The 17,772-nt window shown below is 42.6% G+C and overlaps 1 protein-coding gene across 1 annotated transcript in view; it reads right to left on the reverse strand.

Annotated features, from left to right (window-relative positions):
• Positions 1 to 921: 921 nt before the first annotated feature.
• Positions 922 to 17,772, reverse strand: part of LOC140467262 (potassium voltage-gated channel subfamily A member 2-like) — a 37,529-nt gene continuing 20,678 nt past the window's right edge. Inside the window, exon 2 of the mRNA XM_072563510.1 lies at positions 922 to 7,255. Coding sequence (XP_072419611.1) covers positions 5,258 to 6,754 — 1,497 coding nt within the window. The 5' untranslated portion in view covers positions 6,755 to 7,255 and the 3' untranslated portion in view covers positions 922 to 5,257. The remainder of the gene's footprint in view (positions 7,256 to 17,772) is intronic.

Below are 17,772 nucleotides of genomic sequence, written 5' to 3' on the forward strand. Positions count from 1 at the left end.
TGAGCATTGCAGCCAATGGCTTCCATTTCATCATGAAAGAGTTGATGAAATGTAACCTTTCTGGAGTTGTACATGTGGCCAGCTCTCAGCCACTCCCACTGAATATGTTGGGTGTGATGTCTGGGATTTGAAGGATGTATTTAAACAAGCAAGAGGGAGGCCATTGAGGTTCAGGTCACAGATGACAGAATGTTTAAAAAAAATCTATTTTCTCTGTTACAGTATCTTGCTTCTGAATATATTTAATCAATGCCTTGAGATATCTTTGAGTTCTCTTCTGATTTATCTCAAAGCATCCACACTTCCTTCAACTACAGCTTAGTCTCTTGTGGTGCAGTGGTAATGTCCCTGTCAGCCAGGAGGCCTGGGCTTAGACTCCACCTGCTCCACAGGTGAGTCATAACATCCCTGAGCAGGTCATCTGGTAAAAAAAAACACCCATTGACTTCAATCAATGAGTCGAGATGTGATCGTAGCATCTCAACCCTCAGCAGCCTTCAATGTTGTTCAATGTGGATGTTAAATAAAGTGTTTTACCACCAAAATGATATGCAATCTCTTTAATGAGCACAAATAAATTTAATTGTCAACAAGTTTCATAACAATCTTGTGAGTGACTACTGCTTGCATCTTCTGCTTCAACTCCATACATATTAACATATTAAATTAGGAACTGAACTTCACGTTCCTGACCACCCTAATAACTTTCAAGGAGGAGAAAGTGAGGACTGCAGATGCTGGAGACCAGAGTTGAAAAGTGTGGTGCTGGAAAGACACAGTAGGCCAGGCAGCATCCGAGGAGCAGGAGAATCAACATTTCGGGCATAAGCCCTTCTTCAGGAAGGAAGGCTTATGCCCAAAACGTCGATTCTCCTGCTCCATGGATGCTGCCTGGCCTACTGTGTTTTTCCAGCACCACACTTTTCAACTCTAATAACTTTCAACCCCTTTGTCAGTCAAGAATTGATCTGTATTAAAGGCAAAATACTGTAGGTGGTGGAAATCTGAAATAAACACAGAGAGTGCTGGAGACACTCAGCAAGGTCTGGCAGTATCTGTGGAGAGAGAAACAGAAACAGGTATTTTGAATCCAGTTTGATTCTTCTTCAGAAGAATCTATCTACCTCCGCCTTCAAAATACTTAATGATCCCACCTCCAATACTCTCTGGGGAAGAGAGTTCCAAAAACTCATTCTCCCCAAAGATCTCTTATTACTAAACAATGACCCCTAGTTTGAATCTGTCCCAATCTCTCAGTATTGACTCTGTATGTCTCCTCAGGATTGTATCTGTTTCAGTAAGATCAAACCTCATTCCTCTAAACTCCTATGGATAGAAGCCTTACATGTCCAAATTGAAATCCTCCTTATGGGATAACCCTCTTAACACAGGTTTGAATGGCTCCAATAATTTATATCCTTTCTTCTAACTGTACACAATGCTCCTCATTTGGTCTCACCAGTTGTAGCAAAGCATCCCCACCATTTCATTCCTCTTGCAGTATGCAACCATTTGCATTCTAATAACTTGCTGGACTTACTAACATTCATGTACCTGGATATCCATGTCCCTGTATACCTCAGAATTCTATTTAAATGGTGCACTGCTTTTCAATTCTTCCTGTCAAAGTGGACAAACTTCACATTTTTCCACATTATAATCCATCTGCTAATTGTTTGCCAACTGACGAACATGTCTAAATCCCTTTTCAGATTCTTTTGCCCTCTTCACATTTTACTTTTTTACTTACCTTTGTATCATCAGCAAAGTTTGCTGCATCTTTGTCATTAATGTGCATTCTAATTAGCAATGATCTCTCTGGCACTTCAGTTTTCACATTTTGCCAACACCCATTTACGCCCGGTGTTTTTTATTAGCTAACCAACTATCCATAAATCTGTTATGTTATCCCAAGATCATCAACTCTTACTTTTCTTGGTAATCTTTAATATGGCACCTCATCATTCTGGAATTCTAAGTACACTTGGAGGGACCTTGGGGTACATGTCGATCAGTTCCTCAAGGCAGCAGAACAAGTAGATAAAATGGTTAAGAAGACAGGTGGGGCATTTGCCTTTATTAGCCAAAGCATCGTGTTGAAGAGCACAGAGGTTATGTTGGAACTGTATAAAATTTGGTAAGGCCAGAACTAGAGTATAATGTGTACTTTTGGAATCCGTATTACAGGAGGGATGTGAAAATGCTGGAGATAGTGCAGAGGAGATTTAGCAGGATGTTCCCAAGGCTGGACACTTTTAATTATGAGGAGACTGGGATTATGAAAAAAACAGAAATTACTGGAAAAACTCAGCATCGAAGGAGAGAAAGCAGAGCCAAGTGACCCTTCATCAGAACCTGCACTGGGGTGAAGGAGATTGAGAGGGGATGTGATGGCGATGTATAAAATTATGGTGGATGTAAACAGGAGAACGTTTTCCCCTTGGTGGTATAGATTTATGGTAAGGGGCAGAAAGTTTAGTGAAGATGTCAGGAAAAGTTTTTTCGCTCAGAAGGTGGTGGGAATTCAGAACTTCCTGCCTGTCAGGGTAGTAGTGGCAGAAACCCTCATAACATTTAAGAAGTATTTAGATGTGCACTTGTGATGCCAAGGTTTACAGGGTTATGGGACAAGTGCTGGAAAATGGAATGAGAATAGTTATTTTTGATTGGCGCAGACTCTAGGGGCCAGACAACATGTTTCTATGCTGTAAGTATCTATGACTCTGGAACTTAAAAAGAACTTTGCTTTTATTTGCTTGCTACATCTTCAAAGAAGTCTAAAAAATTTGTTAAACCTTTAGCAAACCATAGATCTTGGACTGTTGTTTCCTGCTTTCTGTAACTCACTTGCCCTGAATGAAGTGTCACATTTACTATTTTGCAATTTGATGGAACCTTTACAGAATTTTGGAAAATTAAACTGCTCCTACTACCTCAGCAGCCACCCTTCTGTTAGGATGTAGTTCAATAGAAACCTGAGGACTTGTCAGCGTTTAATTGTAATAATTGTCTCAGTACCCTTTCCCTAGTTGTTGTTTTAAGTTTCTCCCTCTCTTCACCTCTTGCTATACAATTATTTCTTGGAATATTATTCATCCTCTACAGTGAAGACAGCTGCAAAATATCTACTGCCACATTGCCACTGATCTGTCCTGTAGCCTAAAGTCCCATATTGCCGTTACTTAAGTAAAGATTTATTAAGTTTAAAACACTAGTTTGAGATTCAATCTTCACTCCATCAAGATGAATGTGATATTCAATCATAATAATCACTGCTACATATGAATACCTTCACTATGGATTCATTAACTAATCCTGTCTCATTGCAAATTACCAAATCTCATATAACCTGCTGTTTGGTTGGTTTGAGAACTTACTGCTCTAAGAAATTTCCCTAAAGAGTTCTACAAATTCATTAACTAGCTTTGCCAATCCGATTTATTCAAACTATATGTAAATTAAAATCACTCATTATTATTGCTTTAACTTTTCCACAAGCCCTCATTATTTCAACCTATATACCACATCCTACAGTATGATTTCTGCATGGGAGGTTATATACCATTCCCATAGGCAACTTCTTACTGTTGCTGTTTCTCATTTCTCTCCAAACTGGTTCAACATCCTCAGAATGGAGATCATCTTTCTCTATTGCACCAATGTCATCCTTAATTGACAGAGGAATCCTTTCACCTTTTCCTAGCATTCTGACCTTCTGTCATGTACCTTTCAATATTCAAGTCCTCATCTTTGTCATCTTGCAGTCATATCTCTGTAAGGACTATCAGATCATACATCTTTATTTCTATTTGTGCTGTGTTCCAGTTTGTTATAAGTGCTGCATACATTCTGATACACAGCCTTTTTAGTTCTGTAGTTTACCTCTAGCCTTATCTGGTGGTGCACTCTTAGATTTGAAATCCCAACTGCGTTTGAATCAAATATTTAATCCTCTCATCTAATTTACCCAATGCCAATTTGTTGGTGGCTCAGGTAACAATGCAGAAATTATAACGTTTGAAGTTTTGTATATTAAATTTGACCATTGTAACTTATACTTCCTCAAGAGAAGTTTCTTTTCCAGTTCTATGTACGTCTTTCATACCTACATGAACCAGGACCATTGGGTTCTTACCCTCTCACTGCAACGCCCTTCTCTTGTCCTGAGCAGATGTCCTGAACCCTGGTACAGGGCAAGCATCACCAGCACTGCTACTTGGACTCTCTCTGCAGTGAACTGTGTAGGTATCCCAGCTATGATGTCTCCTATTACTGCAATCTTATTATCTCGCCCCACTTCAATGACTTCCTGTGCCATGGCAACATGGTCAGTTTGCATCCTGCAACGATTGCTTTCACCGGGATAGACAGTTTTACTAAGATGGCAACTTATCAGGATGGTATAAGCGCAGATCACAGCTTGCTCAACTTGATGTTTCTTCAGTTGCTAGCTCCTCTGCTAAAATTGTTCCCGATTCCTAATCCCAAAAAGCTGTCCATTTTCCAACTGGGGCCCCAAAATGTGAAATCGAAATGATATTGCCTTGTCCCGACACTTTATTTTCCACATCCACTAACTCCTTGATGACTCAGAAAGGGAATGTGTTAATGTGGCTCTGAATGACATTAATGAAAAATGGACCTCCCCCAACCCAGTGTGATCTTTGCAGATAATGCTGCAAACAGTAACCGTGGCAGTAGCTAGTGAGCTGGGAGAGTAGATAATGGGATGGAGAAAGCGTTGAGGCTTAATAATTATACTGATCTGTACAGCTGCAATTGGATGAGGAGTCAAGATTTTTTGAACATAAAGAGGAAGACAATGGAATGCTGGAGCAAGGAAATAAGTGATTGGGCCAACAACAGTCATGAGTAATTCTTATATAATTTTAGTAATAGAGGATAATAAATGCAGGCAGAGGGATCCACAATCGATGGTATTAGTTAAATAAGCTTAACTGGATTACACTTGTGAGGAATTCCATGGCTTCTATCTAACACCTGCTACACATGTGGTTGTCAGATGCAGGAACAGGACTCTCCTGTTTCATTTGGTTTACTCTAAAGTTGGCAGCACCTTATGTGAGTGATTAAACGCAGCACTGAGGTGTGATTGGAATGTATCGGGATGGTTCAATAGGACACAGTTACTGTGTGAATATTTTACGCTCTGATATAGAACACTAAAAGCTACAGAGACATCAAGCAGACAAGAGAGCAGTGAGATCTGTGTCCTTAGTGTGGAACCAGGAGAGACTCACACATCACTCCGCAATTTGGTGATGTTCACGTAGTTGGGGTTTGGTAAAGTACAATTGTCAGTGTGAAGGTTATGTTCCGGGGGCTCCCGAACACCACCCACACCCTCCTGTGTCTCTGTGTACTCTGACTTGCAGATACTGGAAGTGCTGTTACTCTTCTTCAGATCAGCCGTGGATGGGATGTTTGGGCAGCTCTTCACATGTAGGTATTGGGCCTGTTCCTCATTCTCTGTTTCTCGGTGATAGAAGTAGTTAAAGTTGGAGACAATGACGGGCACAGGGAGGGCAATGGTCAACACTCCAGCAATGGCACACAGGGAGCCAACCATCTTGCCCCCTATGGTAATGGGGTACATGTCTCCATACCCCACTGTTGTCATGGACACCACTGCCCACCAGAAGGCATCGGGGATGCTATCAAAGTAGGAAGCTGTTTCATCTGCCTCAGCAAAGTAGACAGCGCTGGAGAAGAGGATGACTCCAATGAAGAGGAAGAAGATGAGGAGACCCAGCTCCCTCATACTAGCTTTCAGGGTCTGCCCAAGGATCTGTAGCCCTTTGGAGTGTCTGGACAGCTTGAAGATCCGAAAGACCCTGACCAAGCGGATGACCCTCAGGATGGCCAGAGACATGGCCTGCTGCCCTTGCTGCTGTCCATTGCCTGCCTGTTGCTGCTGCTCTGCCAGCTCAGTACCCAGGGTGATGAAGTATGGGGTGATGGCCACGATATCGATAATGTTCATGATGTTTCGAAAGAAGCTGGGTTTGCTGGGGGAAGCAAACAACCTGACTAGAAATTCGAAGGAAAACCAGATGATGCAGAGAGTCTCAACGATGAAGAAGGGCTCAGCAAATGTTGGAGTGTGAAAGGGGGTTGTGTCATTGTTATATGTTGGCCTCCCTCCAATTGCTTTCTCTTTGTCGTCTCGAAAGGCAGGCAGAGTTTCGAGACAGAAGCTGACGATTGAGATGAGAATGACCATGACAGACACGATGGCGATAACGCGTGCTGGACCTGAACTCTCAGGGTACTCAAATAACAGCCAGATCTGGCGCTGGAACTCATTCGTGGGTAAAGGCCGCTCCTCCTCCTTAATAAAACCCTCATCCTCTCTGAACATCTCCATCGCCTCCTCCCCCAGCTCATAAAAGCGTATCTCCTCAGAGAAGATATCCAGGGGCACATTGACAGGTCGACGCAGCCTTCCCCCAGACTGGTAGTAATACAGGATAGCATCAAAACTCGGACGGTTCCTATCGAAGAAATATTCATTCCTCAGAGGGTCGAAGTAACCCATCCTCTTCTTAGGATCTCCGAGCAGGGTATCAGGGAACTGAGCCAAGGTCCTGAGCTGAGTTTCAAAGCGAAGACCTGAGATGTTGATCACCACCCTCTCACAACACTCATGGTCCTGCTCTGGCTCATACAGATCCTGAGGCGGAACAGGGAGTGCAGCCAATTCATCCACATTGTCTCCATGGGCCACTGTCATCTTGCTGGAGGCACCAAAACCTTTCTCAATTGCAAGCTGCGAACAAAGTACCAACTGGAGCTAGGAGCTTGTGGTCCCTAGATACGAGGTGCCCTGATGCTGAAGGACAAGAGGACTGAAACACAAGATTCTGGAATTCTACAACTACTTGTGACAGGAGATATCACAGGATTATGGAGCTGGTAGATCCTTAGGTTTATAAATCCTGGAGGAATCAGATTCAGGATATTGGAGAATGCACTGTTGTATCAGTACTGCTGTTACACAGATAGGAATAACGTGATTTGGCTTAATTTCCAAATTTGAGCTTTTCTGTGGCAATTTCAAAGACCATTCTCTGAAAAGATCGCTCCACGAGATTTTGAGAGCTGACGAAATTGCCTCCAACCGTATGATATTCTGATAAAATGTGTATTCACACTCAGCTGACTCAGTATTCAAATCCACAAAGGTTCCAGATCATAGCAAAACAGCAGGATTCCTTGTGTCCTGTGACATAACCTGGAACAACATAGAAAGACAAAAGAATTAATCAGATTCACCCAAACAGGCAAACCAGGCAGTGAGCATAGAAAGCAAGCAAGAGAGGGATGGAGCTAGAGGAGAGTAAGGGAGACAGAAGGATGGAGCTCAAGAAGAAGGAGAGAGAGAGAGAGAGAGAGAGGGACAGAGCATGAAGAGGGTGAGGGAGAGTGAGAGATGATGTTCAAAGAGAGCGAGAGAGAGGGACAGAGCTTGGAAGGGGTGAGGAAGAGAGAGGGAGTGACAGAGAGGGAGGGAGGTCAAGAAGGGTGAAAGAGAGACCATAAGAAATAGGAGAAGAATTAGGCCATTCAGTCCATCGAGTCTGCTCCGCCATTCGATCATGACTGATATATTGCTCTACCCCATTCACCTGCCTTCCCACCCCCCACAACCCTTGACCCCCCTACTAATCAAATACTTATCTATCTCTGTCTTAAATACACTCAAATACTTGTCCTCCAAAACCTTCTGCCGCAATAAGTTCCCCTCTAGCTGAAAGGTTGCTGGACTTCAAGAAACATTAACCACTCAATAGTCAGCCTGATAGGACACCAGTCCAGATTTCCTATGTTTCTATTTTGCATTGGGCTGACTCCCTTAACCAAGAACACTTGATGTTGTGAAAGTTAATGCATTACAGTGAAAGGTACTTGAATATACAATAAATAAATCTCTTTCTGAACAAACTGGACCAGTATATGTAGGAATCAAGAGATACAATGATGAGGTGGGGAATGGAATCATGGTGTAAGATCAGCTGAAGTGGCCACATAACCTCTTCCTGCTCCTATGTTAAATGCATCCTCCCTTGTTGTTTTATTTTACTTTTCCCTCTGTTCATTCCTCTGCTTTCCAGAAGGAAGTTCAGTGGCTTCTTGTTTAATTTGGCAGCATTCATTCACCTCTGTCCAATAGTCATGTCTGAGGCTCATTGTTGGAAATGCTATTCTTTGAGTGCACCATGGCCCAAGGTTAATTTGATCAGGTGAGCTTTAAATATCCCAACAGCCAACCCCAAAAAATAGGGAATTTTCTCAATGTCCTGGCCAACATTCCTCCCTTATCTAGTGCAGATCATTCAGCGGAGAGCTAGCTATTGGTGAAATGAGGGAAATCAGATGACTGCCATATTTACAACATCAAATTGCAGTGTCCAATCTTTCAGAAGTTCCAAAGAGAATGAGTTTTGAATTAACAATCCTTCCTGGATCACGGTTCACTGGTTTCCTGGGGTATGAGGGCCTTCCAATCTTAACAGCAGTCTACAGGTCTGAGACATTATTGTATTTAAACAAAGAAAAGGCCACTCACAGCTCAGATGTAACCACTTACACTTGACTGATTTAACGAGGAAAACCTAGGCTTTCGCTGATGGATTTCACAAAGTTACCCAATGAATATTGCTCATTGAATCAGTCTGAGACTCTTCTCCCTGTCAATAATGTGCCAGACAAATAGAAGCAAGGTGGGACTTGTCACACATTGACAGTCCCAAACCTGTCGGAAGATGTTGAAATACATTCACCATTACAATTGGAACTGGGCTTTTTATTGATTTTGTTTTCTGAGTTTGTGTTTCTCACTGCATTCTCATTTTAAAAAAAACTTCAAAGTCAGATGTTATGATGCCAGTCACATTTTCACAGTTCTCCTCTCTTTTCTAACTTGTTCTTCTCTTTCATCTGAGTTAACGAGTCACCAGTTTCCTTGCCCATATTAAATCAGGATATACTTGGGCCATGAATTTGTACCAAGGGCATATACGCGATTATTACACTATAACACTGCAGCAGATAGCTGCAGATATCAAGTGGCAAGTGGCAAGCAGATATCAGTTAGCCCCCTTCAGGCACTAACTACATGGCATTGGGGCATGCTGTTTGGGGGGTTGGGGGGTTGGTGGTGGGGAGTGGGTGTTGCATACTCTGCTCAGTGGAATCAGAGTGGTAGCAGAGACATCAGAAATGTGGCAGAGTCATTGTCTCACTTTCATTTCCCTCTGGCCTTCTAGAGGATGGTGGACCTATCTGATCATATCAGAGACTTTGGTATCCGTAGAACTCTCTTCCATTTTGATTACTTACTGGATCAAGTGTACATTGGGAAGCCTCCAATGAATTAGCACGACTGAGTTCATTCTCTGGGGTCAGGAAGTTTTGCTGTGTAGCTTCCGACCCCACAATACATACCTCAGGTCATCCCTCTCTCCACAACTGGATCGACATTTCACCCAGCCATGTGATGACTAATCAAGTTGAGCATCTCACTATGTGTATACTAATGAGGAAGGCCTTCCATTTGAGCACCTGATTGGTCAACACCCAAAATTAAACACCCTCCTCCCACAAGGTACATTTCCTCCCCTCCGTCATTACGTCAGAAGTGGGGATGTTTGCTAGTGCTTGCATAATGTTCAGCGTCATCTGTTACTGAAGCAGTCCAGGTCCAAATGCAACAATACCTGGACAATTTGGGCTGACAAGTGGCAAGTAAGATTTGTGCCACACAAATGTCAGGCAATGACTATCTCCAACAAAAGAGAATCTAACCACTGCCTCTTGACATCCAACCATGTTACCATCACTGAATTCCCCCATTATCAACATTGGGAGCATCCCAATGCATACTTGATCCTGTAAGTAGTCAAAATGGAATGAAATTCTATGGATATCAAAGTCTCTATCAACATCCTGGATATACCATTGACCAGAAAATGAACTGGTCTGAACTGGTCTGAACTGAACTGAACTGAACTGAACTAGTCTTGCCATATTCATATTGTGGCTACAAGACTCAGTCAGAGGGAAGAAGTACTTCAGCAAGTAACCCACTTCCTGACTTGGCTGAATGGCATCGCCCCCAAAACTCATGAAGCCTGACAAAATCCAGGATAAAGCCGTCCACTTGATTGGCACCACATCGTCCACCATCGACACTCAGTAACAGCAATGTATACAATCTACAAGACTCAGTGAAAGAATTCATGAAGGTTTTTCAACAGCACCTCCCAAACTCATGACATTGAGGATAAAGGCAGCAAATACATTGGAACAACACACCTGCAACTTTCCCTCCAAGTCATTCACCAGCCTGACTCGCAAATATATTGCCTTTCCTTCACTGTCGCTGAGACAAGATCCTGGAATTCCCTCCCTGCCAGCATTTTGGGTCTAATCACATCACATGGACTGCAGTACCTGTAAGTTCCAGTACTTCAATTATATTTTCACCTGTAAAGCAAACATTTTGAGGTCTCTGCCTCTCCCAGCTAGCCTTTCAGGCTGGGAGTTCCTGATCCCCATTGTCTTTAGGGTAAAAAACAGCCCCCTCAAATTCCCATTGAAACTTCTACCCCTTAACCTAAATCTATGCCCCTGGTTATAGAATCCTCAGCCAAGGGGAACATGGAAATGTAGAAGATAGGAGCAGGAGTAGGCCATTAGACCCCTTGAGCCTGCTCCACCATTTAATACAATGATAGGTGAACATCAAGTTCAATACCCTAATCAAACTTTGTGAGAGGATTTGTAGCTCAGGCGCTATTGTGGTTTTGTTCGTCGAGCGACACAAATTCCCAGCTCAGCGAACAGTACCACAACATCAATACCCTAATGCTGTGCTCCCCCGAAATCTCTTGATCCCTATGGCCAAAAGAACTATAGCTACCTCCTTCTAGAAAATACATCATGTTTCGGCTTCAATCATTTTCTATGATGGTGAATTCCACAGGGTCACCACTCTTTGGGTGAAGAATTTTCTCCTCAACTCAGTCCTACCTAAAAGATTTACCCCTTATCTTTAAAATATGATCCCTGGTTCTGGACTCCTCCACCGTTGTGTCTAACCTGTCTAATTTTAGCTTCAATGAGAGACCCCCTCATTCTTCTAAACTCCACTGAATACAATCCTAACTGATTCAATCTTTTCTCATGTGTCAGTCCTGCCATTCCAGGAATCAAGTGAGTAAACCTTTGATCCTTCCTCAGATAAGCAAACCAAAATTGGAGAACCTTCTGGTCTACTCAAAATTTGATCCATTTCATTTTGGTCTCCCCTCCATCCCCTCTCTTGCAAGAAAAGAACCTGAATCTATCAAATCCTTCCTCATAACTAAAATTCTCCATGGCATGCAACATCCCTCCCTCTCTCGTGCAAACACATCATTCCTCTGGGTATTAGGAAGAAAGCAGAGCTGGTAGCCAGTGTGCTGTGCTGGGCTGGGCTTGATTGGCCTGTGAAAAATGACAGACTCTGTTGTTCATTTGTAATTATTACTTGAACCATGTGTAACTTGCTCAAGTATTACTGATGTGATCAGGAAGTATGCAAGGCTGACCGGCGATAAAGAGTTTAAGAAATTGCCTAACACTAACTTAGGTTCATTTTTTTGACAGTCCTCATTTGAGAAAAGAATGAAGTCATTCCATGGTCAGTTTATGTTGGATGACAGGAGGTGTTGCCCGGGGTATGAGACTAATTGGGCACATAGGACAGAGATTTGAGTTTGGAAATCTCCGGGAAAAGAAAGAGCGGTGAAATGAAATCTGTGTAACTTAGGAATTTGAGTGGTTGACACAATGGATGCAATGTGGCATGGTCTCCGAAAGTAACTGCAGTGGTCAGAGTGGTATTGTGAGCTGAGGACAGGGCACATAATAAGCTGCTGGGATGACACTAAATTGTGAATTGGAATGTTGCAATTAGCTGTGTCAAGAAAAATGAAATGAAAAGTACTGAGTGGAAGTGAAAGTTTCCCTGTTTAATTCCCTTGAAGCTTCTCCTGACTGTGTGTTTGATTGTTGTGACTGCAGCGCCATCCTTTGTACATAGAGCTCAAAGCTGTTTAACCCTTTGGCGGTCCTGTTTTTCATGTGATTTGAGGATAGGCTGTCCTCTATTTACCTTCAGTATTCGTCATCTTGTTTTTTTTTGGGAAATTTTAATTTGTTTTATCTGAATCAGTTGCAGAAGAAAATTAAGCACTTTTGAATTCATAACCCATGATGGAAATTAATATTTCAACATTGCATGAAGGTGCAGTTGATGAGTCTGTTCATTTGAACTTGAGAGTGTGCATCAAGAACAAGGATAAAAAAAGACTGAAACACATTTGGATTTGGTTTGGCTTTTGTGCAACAGTGAAAGACATTGAAGAGATTGCTTTATAAAAATAATCCTTTCCTTTCTTAGTTCATTGCAATTCATGACAGTGCACAAGTGCTGGCCTTACTATTGCTGCGAACATCCACAGATGAAAATAATTACAAAACCCTATTTGCTTGAATGTTTGGTTGAAATCAAATTTGTTATTTTTGAAATTCTTTACAGATCATTATGTCAGATTTTGAGGAGGTAGGGAGGAAATTCAAAGTAGAATCTCAAGAATAGTAACCTTTAAATTACTTCCATTGCTCACGAGAGTAGAAATAGAAAGACAAGGATGATTAATATGTACCTTAAAGGATAGCGCAGAAGGGAAGGTTTCAAATCCTTGGGACACTGGGATCAGATCTGTTCATGTGCTACATTTTCAAGCATGCCCAGACATCTGACTATACTTTTGCAACGTTATAAACTTCTTTTAATAAAAAACTATCCTTAACCTCTTTTGGAAGAGCAATATCTTTACGGAAGCATCTGTTCCAGAAAGCTTTTGTTTTTCAAAGGAATGGATATTTACTGAACACATTTGGAAATTTTCTTTAAACATTTGCCACTACTCCATATTGTCATACCTTTCAGCTAATTGATCCAGTCAATCTAAGACAGCTCTCTCCTCATGCTAATGTAGTCGGTTTAGTTTCCATTTAAGATTCTTGTTTGTAATTGGAGTGAGTTGTTTTCAAATTTTATGTGGAATTCAATTGCACTATGACTGCATTTTTCCCAGAGGATCTTTCAATACGACCTGACTAATTAATCCTACACACTAATTGATCCCTCTGCGGATTGTCATCTTGCTGTGGTAGAGAGGCTTGCGTGCTCCAGTGATCCCTTGAGCAATACTGAGGGGAACTCCTTGCTCCAGGCAAGTCTACCTATGTTGGCAAGACCATGGGCAAGTGTCAGGCAATGTGCTTAAAAGTCCTCAGTGGCATAACAGACAAAGACTGTGCATCTTACTGGCTGCAACAGAGGAAGGCAGATGTCATGGCAATCTGATCCTGGTTATCATGTCTCAACACTTGACCACAATCTGACCACTTATTCCTCAAGACTACACGGATAGTGATGGTACCTCAAGGTACCATTTTTAATGAAATTATGTGGAGGCTTCTAGCAAATCCTTGATTTCATTCTCACCAATTTCCCTGCCACAGATACATCTGCCCATGATAGTGTCCATAAAAGTGACCACTACACATCCTTGTGGAGGTGAAATCCCACCTTCAAGTTAAGGATTGCTTCCATCATGTTGTGTGGCACTTTCATTGGGCTAAATGGAACAGACTTTAAGAAGGTCTAGCAACTTAAAATTGGGCTTCCATGAGGTCCTGTGGGCCACAAGCAACAGCAACATTGCACTCCAGCACAACCTGCAACCACATGGATTGGAATATTCCCCCTCAAGCATTACCAGCAACCCAGGAGATAAACCCAGGTTCAACGGAGAGTGCAGGAGGGAATGCCAGGAGCAGCACCAAGCATACTTAAAAATGAAGGGGTCAACCTGATGAAGCTACAAAATGAGACTACTCGATAAAGAGCATATGCAGCAAATAATAAACAGAGTTAAGTGATTCCACAAATGATGGATCAGATTGACCCTTGCAGTCCTGCCACATCCAGTTGTGAATGCCGGAGGGAAGACAATGGCTTGCTGGTATTATCACTGGACAGAGATCCAGGTACTGTTCTGGGGCTCCCACTACCTCAGATGGAGGAATTTGAATTCAATAAAAATCTGGAATTAAGTGTCTAAAGATGACCATGAATCCACTTTGGAAAATTCCACTTGGTTCGCAAATGCTCTTTAGAGAAGGAAACTGCCATCCTTACCTGGCCTGGCCTACATGTGACTCCAGACCCACAAAAAAGTGCTTGACTCTTAATTGCCCTTAGTTAGGGATGGGCAATAAATGCTGGTCTAGTCAGTGACACCCAAATCCTGTGAAGGAATAAAAATAAGTCAACAATTAAGCAAACCACTTGAGGAGGAGGCTCCACAAATGTCCCCATTCTCAATGATGGAAGAGCCGAACACATCAGTGCAAAAGACCTTGGCAGCAATCTGCAACCAGAAGTGACGAGTGGATGATCCATCTCGGCCTCCTCCAGAGATACTCAGCATTACAAATACCAGTCTTCAGCCACTTCAATCCCCTCCACATGATGCTAGGAAACAGTTGGAGGCACTGGATACTGCAAAGGCTATCGGCCCTGACAACATTTATCAGTAGCATTGAAGACTTGTGCTCCAGAACTTATTGCTGCTACTACACTGGAATCCACCTGACCAGAGGGAAAATTGCCCAGGTATGTCCGTTCCATAAAAAGCAGAACAAATCTAACCCAGCCAATTATTGCCCTATCAGTCTGCTCTTGATCATCAGTAAAGTGATGAGGTATTGCCAATAGTATTATCAAGCAATAACCTGCTCAGTAACACTCAGTATAGATTCTCCCAGGGTCACTCAGCTCCTGACCACATTGCAGCCTTGGTTCAAACATGGACAAAAGAGCTGAATTCCAAAGGTGAGGTGAGAGTGGTAGCCCTTCACATAAAGGCTACATTTGACCAAGTATGGCATTAAAAAACACCTTTGCAAAACTGGAATCAATGGGTATCAGGGAGAAAATTATCTGCTTGGATTCCCACCTGGCACCAGAGTCAGTCAGTCATCTTAGCTTCAGGATATCTCTGTAGGTGCTTATCAGATTCGTGTCTTCCGCCCAACCATCTTCAGCTGCTTCCCTCAATCATGAGGGGAAAGGGGAATGTTTACTGATGATTGCACAATATTCAGCACCGGTCATGACTCCTCAGATAATGAAACAGTCCATGTCCAAATGCAACAAGACCTGGACAATATCCAGGTTTGGACTCACAAGTCTTAGGAAAACTGGAATCAATGGATATTGGGGGCAAACTCTCTGGTCATTGGAGTCAGTCCTGACACATAGGAAGATGCTTGTGGTTGTTGGAGGGCAGTCATTGCAGCTCCAGGACATCTCTGCAGCAGTTTCTCAATTTGTTTCCTAGGCCCAACCATTTTCAGCTCTGCTTCATCATTGATGTTCCCTCCATCATAAGGTCAGAAGTCGGGATGTTTGCCAATGATTGCACAGTGTTCATCACCATTTGCAATTCCTCAGATACTGAAGCAGCCCATGTTAAAATCCAACAAGATCTGGACAATATCCAGGCTTGGACTAAAAGGTGGCAAGTAACATTTGTACCACACAAATGCCAGGCTATGGCCATCACCAATAAGAGACACTCTAACCACTGTTCCATGACATTCAATGGTGTTACCATCATTGAATACCCTATATCAACATCCTGGGGATTATCACTGAGCAGAAACTCAACAGGACTCACCACATAAACACAGTGGCTACAACAGCAGGTCAGAGGCTAGAAGTACAGTGACAAGTTACTCACCCCCGACTCCCAAAGTCTGTCTACCATCTCCAAGGCACAAGTCACACTCATAGTCATAGTCATTGAGTCATACAGCCTGGAAACAGACCCTTCAGTCCAACTAGTCCACACCGACCATGTTCCCAAACTAAACCCATCCTATTTGCCTGGATGAGTTGCAGATCCAACAACACTCAAGAAGCTTGACACCATCCAGGTCAAAGCAGCCCGCTTGATTGGCACCATATCCACAAGCAGACTTCCTCCACCATCGACACTGAATTGCAGTAGTGACTACAATCTACGAGATGCAATGCACAAATTCACCAAAGATCCTCAGAAAGCACCTTTCAAATCCATGACCACTTCCATCTAGAAGGATAAGGGCAGTACATATATGGGACAACCACCACCTTCAAGTTCCCCTCCAAACCACTCACCATCCTGACTTGGAAATATATCGCCGTTCCTTCACTGTCACTGGGTCAAAATCCGGGAATTCCCTCCCTAATGGCAGGGGGACTACAGCAGTTCAAGAAGGTAGCTCACCACCACCTTCTCAAGGCCAACAAAGAACAGGCAATAAATGCTGGCCCAGCCAGCAATGCCCGCATGCCACAAATGAATACATTGAGAAAGTGCCAACTAACATTCATACCACACATCCTACCACACCAGGCAGTAACAATTTTGAACAAGAGAGAATGTAATAATTGCTTCGTGGCATTCCCATCACTAATTCTCCCACAATCAATATCCTGAGGGTTACCATTTACCAGAAACTAAACCGGACTAGCCCTACCAGTTTTGTGGCTACAAGAGTAGGTCAGCAGCTGGAAATCCAGCAGTGAGTAACTCTGACCCTGACTCCCCAAAGCTTGTCCATCATCTACAAGAAAGAGAGGTAACCCTGACCTGACAGTAAAAAAAATGACATAAGGGCAAGTTTAAGAATAACAATAATACATTTTATAGCTATGTGAACAAGAGCCATATCATTTTCTTTTAGTCACTTGTGAGATGTGGATGTCACTGCTGGCCAGCAGTTTTTGCCTATCCCTAGTCACCCTTGAGATAGTTGTGGTGAGTTGTCTTCTTGAATCGCTGCTGTCCACGTGCTGTAGGTTAACCCATAATGAGGGACAGGCTTTGGGGAGTCAGGACGTGAGTTACTCGTTGCAAGATTCCTGGCCTCTGACCTGCTCTTGTAACTACAGTTCTGCTATGATTAGTCTAGTTCAGTTTTTGAGCAATGGTAATACCCAGGACGTTGACAGTGGGGGAATTCAGTGATGGTGATATCATTGAATGCCAAAGGATTATATAGTTCTTATGGTAATGGTTATTGCCTGGCAGTTGTGTTGCATGAATGTTATTTGCCACTTGTCAGCTAAGGTTGAAAGTAAATTAGCAGGGGGATTCACACCAGCACATAGTGGAAAAGACAAATAAAGTACACAAAGGAGTGAGAGGTTTGGATAATAGAGGAGAAAGCGGTTCCATATTAGATAGGAACAGATTAAAGATGACATAGAAATTCAAATACTAGCACTACCTATTAGAAGCAAAGCGGGTGAATATGTGTGGAATTTAGAGAAATGTTGGAATACTTCAGGAATGGTGGCTTACTAACAAGGAGAGTGCACTGGGTTGTGAGCCTGACTTGAAACTGAATGTGCAACTTTCTGGCTTCCATGTAAAGTTGCACCCAACAAAGTCAGAACTGAAGGAGATGGGGTAAATAGTAGGAAATGTGATGATGTGATGGACTGAACTGAATGATAAACATAGAAAACGAAGGTGAACTGCCTTTTGTTCTTTACAATAATGTTGATGCCTCAAACAGGTCCAGAAACATCTGAGGCATTGAACCAAAACCATCTGAGAGAAAATTTAATTCACAAGATTC

This window comes from Chiloscyllium punctatum, chromosome 45, assembly GCF_047496795.1.
Source record: "Chiloscyllium punctatum isolate Juve2018m chromosome 45, sChiPun1.3, whole genome shotgun sequence".
Classification (NCBI taxonomy): Eukaryota; Metazoa; Chordata; class Chondrichthyes; order Orectolobiformes; family Hemiscylliidae; genus Chiloscyllium; species Chiloscyllium punctatum.